This window comes from Lactuca virosa, chromosome 4, assembly GCF_052849685.1.
Source record: "Lactuca virosa cultivar CGN04683 chromosome 4, Lactuca_virosa_CGN04683_v6, whole genome shotgun sequence".
NCBI lineage: Eukaryota > Viridiplantae > Streptophyta > Magnoliopsida > Asterales > Asteraceae > Lactuca > Lactuca virosa.
Window position 1 is genome coordinate 470,148,961 of NC_136429.1, and position 8,281 is coordinate 470,157,241.

At 32.2% G+C, this 8,281-nt stretch overlaps 1 protein-coding gene across 1 annotated transcript; it reads left to right on the forward strand.

The window, feature by feature from the left end:
• The first annotated feature begins 504 nt into the window (after positions 1–504).
• LOC145169300 (triacylglycerol lipase OBL1-like) lies at positions 505–8,067 on the forward strand. The gene is made up of 5 exons (XM_079087877.1): positions 505–846; positions 6,586–6,785; positions 6,875–6,908; positions 7,017–7,636; positions 7,727–8,067. Exons 1-5 carry the CDS (start codon positions 540–542, stop codon positions 8,027–8,029), a joined length of 1,464 nt encoding a protein of 487 aa, XP_078944003.1. The 5' UTR covers positions 505–539; the 3' UTR covers positions 8,030–8,067.
• The last annotated feature ends 214 nt before the right edge of the window (positions 8,068–8,281 follow it).

Below are 8,281 nucleotides of genomic sequence, written 5' to 3' on the forward strand. Positions count from 1 at the left end.
GCTAGTACCTTCCAAAAGCAGTCAATCTTATTTCTTATAATAAGTTGTATTAATTTACAAAAAAATAAATAAATAAATCTATTATTATTGTGACATACATTTATAAGATTCGTTTGTAATAAAATATTAAATTCTTGGTACTTAAAACGAAAAAGAAACTCCTCGTTACAATAATAAGGTTCCTTATATGTTTTATGAGACTGTTGTTATTTAATTATTATCTAATAAGATATTATTCGAATTAACTGTTTAACTGTTTCTCACATATATATATATATATATATATATATATATATATATATATATATATATATATATATATTTATCATTCTTTTGGTCAAAATTGATTTCTCGATTAAGTATCCATACAACTCATTTCTCGGTCCTACAAAAGCAGCCGCAATGTATATACATATTTGGCATGCATGGTTGTATTAGGCAGACTGGCGTGGACTAATTAAATTAATCCACTTCTTCTTCATCAAATTCTTCATTGTGTTTCTCATATTGATAATTCCAAGTTCAATAAGAAAATTAAAATGGTCTGCGACAAGAGTTTTTCAAGCAGTTACATGCTGCTAAATCATGAGGAGGTTGGCGTTTTTGATCTCGTTCACATGCTACGCTCCCATGCAATAGAGAAAAGGAACTTTGTCGACTGTCCAAAGGGGATGACAGAGGAAAACTTTAAACAAAGATGGTTATTATCCATGTCTGTTTTGGCTCAAAAGATGCTTAAATCTATCAAGAAACCTTTGGCTGCCATGGGTTCGGGTATTGAGTATTGGCTCAATCTTGTCTCGTGTAATCGTAACCTTAGTGGGTTAATCTCAAACTGGATACGAGGTTAGTTTTGATATGCTCTTTCTAATATATATCGTTTATACCATTATTGGTAAAAGTGGTTTACTTTCTTTATACGCTTTACGGTATAATTTACATGAAGAATTGAGATTTTAAACATATATTTAATAATAAGTTTTAATGTTTCTTATATGTTTTATATGTTTTGCGAGTTATTTATCAATTCTGCCTTAATTCAAATTTTAACTGGTTCGCGTATATTTATATACCAAGCCATTTTGACCTTAGCATTAATAAAAAAAAGTATATGAACCACGTTTCAGTTTAGATATTATTTTGGTATAAGTGTATAGAGATTGTATGTATTACTTATGCCCACTTTAGGTCTATTATATAATTAGTCTTGGTCAATTATCCGTCTTGTAATATATGTGTATATATTGTTGATTAATGATCAACAGAGATATCGGTCCCTTGATAGAAAAATATTATCCAATACAGCATCGAGCTAAAATTATAAACCCTAGCCTCCTTTTTGTTTCACGTCTACCCTCTCCCTCGTCATCGACACTTTTTTCTGTTGACTTCTTTCTCAGTTCCCATAACCACAACGACAATTAACCTCATCCTACCATCGAGAAACCCTACCTAATCACTAACATTAAGGAATTCATTCTCTTGGTTCTCAATCTCAACCGTCTCAATTCTGACACATGGAGAGCGATCTTCAAAACCCACTAGAATGGTTTTGGGATGATCGACAACATCGATGGATCAACAGATGACTAGTTGTCCAACCAACCGGATCCTAAATAACAAAGGTTGACTCCATTGTGAAACTATAATTTACGAAACAATCTCCCAATCACTCATCCGGATGATCTTCATGAGAAATGCCTTTACTTGGACCATATTGATTAACTTGGATACATTTTTTTCATGATAATATAAATATCAAGTATATTTAACATAACACCGGATTATGCAAGATTAGAATTAGATACTTCACCATCACTTTATATTGCACTTGTATCAAGGCCATATTTAACCTTCTCGCAATTACCGACTATATAATTACTGAAAAGAACTTTGTCACGTACATGATCAATGGTTTGATGCCTAAATATGAGATCAATTAATCCTGAATTAATTCAGATTAATAATTAACAAATTCTAATTGATTTCATATTAATACATTAATTATATAAATTAACAAATCAGTTATTTAACAATTGATCTCATATTAATTTATTAATCACATAATAAATTAATAAATCAACTTTTTATTTCCAATTGATATATTAATCATATAATATATTAACAAATTATTTATTACACTTTATTAATCATATAATAAACTAATAAATTTATACTCTCTCTACAAATGTCATATAAGTTTATACCAATTTATTTATGAACTTAGACACCTTAATCCAATAGTTGACACAACACAACCCTCACCAAATCACTTCACTTCATCATATATTTAGCATAATGAATTTTGAAGTATCAAAAGTGACAATGGCTAGTTTATGAACATCAAATCACATCTCACCTTTACTTAAACATATATATTCTTTCGACCATTTTTAATAAAATCATTTTCATTCGATTTTAGTTGGGTAATAGATCAATTTGATTTTAGTTGGTTAATAAATCCTCCATGCCTGTTACAAGATCAGGACACTCCTAATTCCCAACTTGTACAAATGACTTTATAACCATAAACATTATTAAAACCCTTATTTTCCCATTAGTGTGCTTACCTTGACAAAATGTTCAGCTAAATTTGATCAATTTTATTTTTCAGAAAAGTACTACTATATGTAATAAACTATTTTTCATTGTGAGAACTTGGGCGACCCCTTTCTAGCACTAACTTGGCTAGTCGGTCAAATAGTCAAAATTTAATTCAAAATAGAAAAAATTAAAGTATTTCAAGATTACGATTTTACTTTTTTATTTTACTTTATAATATTATAACGCTAAAATCATTGTAAAATACAATGGATAAATGTATTATATACACATCCATATCTCTCACTCTTACCTTTAAGATTTCCAAAAATAAAATGTTTATTATTTGAACAAGTTTAACATTCAAACATGTATACTTTTGTTGTAATTATCCAATTTTGTTGGGAACTTAAAGCACCTTTTGATATTTTCCATATATAAAGTAACACGAAAACTACTTGCTTTATTATTCACTCTATCTGAGTACTCCCCGCCTTTTGAGTACTTGCTTTATTATTTACTCTATATGAGTACTCCCCACCTACAACGAGTACTCGTTACTCCCAGTCGACCGACTATATATCGAGTATCGAGTTTTGCAAAACGAATTTCTAGAAATTGAAAATATAAATACACTCAATTTCACACTTATTTTTTCAACATTGTCATACAATTCCATTTTTTTGTGTCCTCAAACCTCTCAAAAAATGGTAAATCCAAACACATGCTGCTGACCATCAATAATCACATTTTGTATCATCATATTCCAAGCTCGCCTTCCACCCCACTTTTAGGTTGAGATTTTGAAAAATGGCCACACATATCCTAAATATACTATGCTTAATTTTTTCATTATTGAAACACCCTTGTATTGTATGTTGCACAACTATCCCAACTATGAACATTGATGGGTGCTCGGGCGTCTATCCTACCTCTACCTCACCACTCCAAATAAATTGACCCCATGCATGTTTCTTGGATATCCTTCCCATCATTGCTGTACCATTATGTCTACCTTTCCACCAACAAAATTTTCATTTCCTATCATATCTAATTTGATGAATCTATTATCTCATTCAAGTTCATGACCCATACTAACCCACCCTCATATGAATTCCTTAATAACTTCTTATAATAATTAATGTTATCTTGTTTTTCTGCGGGTCACAAAATTTCTCACTACATCCTTTGGTCATTACTATGTTTACTTTAAACCTCCCACACTCACCCTAAGCTCTCCCACCTTTCTAAATTCCCTATCCATGACAATGACTCACATTTCCCCCTACCAACCCACCCCTAACCATCCACGACCCATACCATGCCTTCCTTGAATGTAACCTACAATAGGTTGCAAACACATCACCCTAGCAATGACTTCCTTTTTTTCCAACCCACTTCATCTCTCTTGGCCCTTAGCACATGCCCTACTTCTTCCCACCTAATGTTAACCCATTCCAAACAGGGAATCTCCAAGACAATTTATCGCTTAAACATAAACATAAAAACCTTTCACATACTCTTTGATCGAATATGCCAATTCTAAAGGACCCTAACTAACCAACGACTATGATGGATACTTTAAATCTATTAATATAAATAAGACTTATTCTCTCATAGTTGGTCTATGTAGATATTTAAAATGAAGTTACATGTCTATGGATCCTTAGCTTGTTACAAAGTCTTAGCTTGTTGCAATGGGGAAAAACCAACATCTTAGGTCATATATGACTGGTACTTTAGCATACTAGTCAAGCTCACAACTATATAGATTATTCCAATTTTTTGTCCTTTGCTAGTGGCACCTACATTAGTTTGGCATCAAGAACACATTCCTTCATGGAAATCTTTAAGAGGCTATCTTATTGCACCAACCTTAAGGATTTTATGAAAAACATTTTCCTTGATCATGTATACCACGTGTGTCGCTCTCCCTATATGGCATGAAGTAAGCAACATGAGTATGGTTCCAGTAGTGTTCTAATTCAATTGGCTTAATAATAGAAAATAATATTATTCTATTTTTGTATCCTTTGATCTTACTAACTACTTTATGTAGATGACCTCGACTTGACAACATTGTCCATAACTCTCTTATGACAAGAAATTAATTTATGAGCCATAAGTTCTCCATGTTTGACTTGGAAAAACTCAACTACTTTTTTAGGATTTCTACCACTCAAATACTTTTAGGTATCTTCCTTAGCCAACAACAATACACCATTGAGATCCTTAAGCATGAGATCATGCAACATTGCATAGCATACACTGAGTTAAAGTCAAAGTTAGATAGTTTCAAACAACCAGTTTCTAACCCCACGAAGTATTTCAACCTTGTCGCTTCACTTCAGTAGCTCACTTTCACGAAAAGATACCTCACATATATAGTTATATTAAACATACAAATTCATGTATGACATGCATAATGCCATTTTGTTGCTCTAAAAGTTCATTTTATGATATAATTAAGGTATCCTTACCTATGTCCTAAAATTCTTACCTCAACTTCTATATATATATTGTTCCATAGTTTGAAGATACGTGGGGAATATGTCCGAACACCAGATGTTCCACGTCCAGTTACTGAGTTTTTTGGGTCGTGCCCTCCTTTCATGGTTATCCAAGCGCTAACCGTTGTTTCTCGTTCTAATGTCGAGGCTAAGTATCGCGACGTTGCCAATGTAGTTTCAGAGACATGTTAGCTCCCATAATCTTCTTCAAGATATTCACTCCTCTCTTCCTGAAGTTGCCACAGTCAATGACGATAAAGTGAGTTTTATGTATATGTTACCCAACATATGATCGCCAAAGCACATCTCACGACCAATTTCTTCTCGACCAACTTGTTTTTAGTCATGTTCAAGTCTTCATGTTCCATCTAGTTTGTGGTATGCATATTTGTTCAAAAAAGGGCTTTACAGATCTCTCTTTCACAAGTTAATTTCATGTTTGAACGTTCGGACAATACATTCCGATAAAACATAAAAGGTATGTAAGTATATAGAAACTATTATTTAAGCCCACTTTGGGCCTATTAGTCTAAAACCGCAAGCCTTGTTGTAATATATGTACATTGTTGATTAAAAAATATGAGAAATTAAATATCTTCCTACATTTTCTTTCTACTTATCCTTCTTTCCATATCAAATGTTGACATGTGTCACATTTAACGAAATTAATAATATGTTAATTCATTTGTCACAATTTAATATGAATATGATGATAGATATGAAGAAAATCTAAAAGCGTATTTAATTTTTTAAAAATATGGATCTTTAATGTGACAATACATCAATCCGATTTTAATCTTAACTCGTTGGTATTTTGAATTTAGGCCTCAATAAGAAAGTTATATGTTTGAATTTTTAAATTAACGAAAATAGTAATAGTTTTGGTCATCTTAATAGCCATTTAGAAATAAATAATTTATAAATTAAGTTTTATTTACTTTATTCAAAGGATGGTGATTTGTACACACTACTTTTTAGTTATACACAACAATTTAGACTGACACAATTGTGCTTTACAACTATATAAAACATTTGTTATGTATCGTTAAAAAATTTAAATAACTCGACCAACATATACAGGAAATGGGTTTACATTCTTTATGTCCCAAACCAGATATATCGGTATTGGGCTCCTTGTTTTAAAGTATAAACGGACATTACATTATAATAGGATAACAAATTTACTTTGCCCATCATATTAATTATAGTTCGACTTGTATCGAGCCCAAATAAGTCGGCAGAAATTTGATTGACTGGTTTTTAGAAGTCAAGACTTCCAATATAAAATTAATTAACTCGATAAAAAAAACAGCACTTTTTTATTGCAAGTTGCAACCACTGCATTGCTTAACAAAGCAAGTCATCTTTTTATTTGATGTATTTTTACGATAACGAGATATACTAAGAATGAAATTTAAGCTAAAAAATTCTAGGTTTCATAGTGAAAAGTTTCAACAAACAAATATGCCAAAAAGTTAAACTTCAAAACTTTCTGTCGTTTTCATTATTCATTTTGTTTTATTCTCTATTGTAGGGGAAATGATCCGACCTGAAAGATCATTATCGACGTTCATATCTTTTACTGGATGTCTAGACACACGAATTGAGTTAGATAAAGACATTGTTGAATCTGGAGATAAAGATAGATACAATTGCTTGCTCTCAATCATGGCTGCTAAAGCATCTTATGAAAACCATGCTTACCTTCAACATATTGTCATTGATATCTGGAAGGTACTATATATAGTTAGTTTCTTTTGACAAAAATATGTATTTTCTTCTGATCAAAATATGTTGTATGTAACCAAACATTTCAATTGCAGATGGAATTATTGGGGTCTTTTGATTTTTGGAATGGTAAGTAACAAGGTATCTAAATGAAACTTCTCCCATAATTAGGTGACTTTACGAACATTATCCTAAATAAAAATATCATCTCACATATCATTCGTATATCTTTTGAAGATTATCAACAGAAAGCCACAACACAAGCCTTCATACTTCGTGATAAGAAAGAAGATTCTGAATTGATAGTTGTCGCCTTTAGAGGAACAGAGACCTTCGATGCAGATGCATGGTCTTCAGATGTCGATCTTTCATGGTATGAACTCCCAGGGATAGGAAAAGTGCATGGTGGGTTCATGAAAGCCCTAGGGTTACAAAAGAGTCTAGGTTGGCCAGAAGAAGTAACCCATCGAACCAAAAATCTAGAACAACCATTAGCATATTATGTCATCAGGGACATGCTAAAACAAGCTTTGAAAGAAAATAACAAGGCTAAGTTTATCGTAACTGGTCACAGCTTAGGTGGTGCACTTGCAGTATTGTTTCCAGCAGTTCTAATGTCGCATAATGAGGTAGAGTTATTGGATATGTTAGAGGGTGTGTATACATTTGGGCAACCAAGAGTCGGGGACAAAAGATTTGGAAAGTTCATGAAAGAAAATTTCGAGAAATTTAACGTGAAGTATTATAGGACTGTTTATAGCAACGATTTGGTTCCAAGATTACCTTATGATGATTCGACCATGATGTTTAAGCACTTTGGGACCTGTTTATACTTTGATAGCTTTTACAATGGAAAAGTAAGCATCTATCTCTCTCTCCCTCTCTCTCTCTTTCTCTCTCTCATTTGACACGTACGTAGGTCTTACTATATCACGGGGTTATTGCAGATTATGGAGGAAGAACCAAATAAGAACTATTTTTCGCCATTATCAGCTTTACCTAAGTTGATCAATGCAGTATGGGAGATCATAAGAAGCTTTATGATTCCATATACACGGGGAGCGGACTACAATGAAGGGTTTGTACTTAAGATGTACAGATTCACCGGGTTACTGATTGCCGGAGTACCAGCTCATGGTCTTCAAGATTATGTTAACGTTGTGCGTTTAGGATCAGATTTATACAAAGATCCCAGGTTGATCAAAGATAACGATATAAAGCTTATGATCGATGATGGAACCTTGATGTGACATGGATTTCGTTATTTTTGAAATAAATTAAATTTATAATTGATGGTGAATGGACTTCGTTATATTTGATCGTTTGAAATAATTTTTAAGGTATCAGTTTGCCATAATCAAAGAAAAGAATTACAAATCGTTATTTGCGTAAAAAGCGTGTCAGATTTGTTTTGTAAAGAAGAAAATATATGAAGTTCCACACAAACATCATTCTCCCACTACGAAAAACCAAAATTAGTGATGAAATTTCGACGGAATTGT

Excerpts from the sequence above, each read along its gene's own strand:
- LOC145169300 (XM_079087877.1), top strand. The coding sequence starts at position 540 with ATGGTCTGCGACAAGAGTTTTTCAAGCAGTTACATGCTGCTAAATCAT. Across the intron at positions 847-6,585 it reads AATCTCAAACTGGATACGAG|GGGAAATGATCCGACCTGAA; the intron begins GTTAGTTTTGAT and ends TCTCTATTGTAG. Across the intron at positions 7,637-7,726 it reads ATAGCTTTTACAATGGAAAA|ATTATGGAGGAAGAACCAAA; the intron begins GTAAGCATCTAT and ends GGGTTATTGCAG.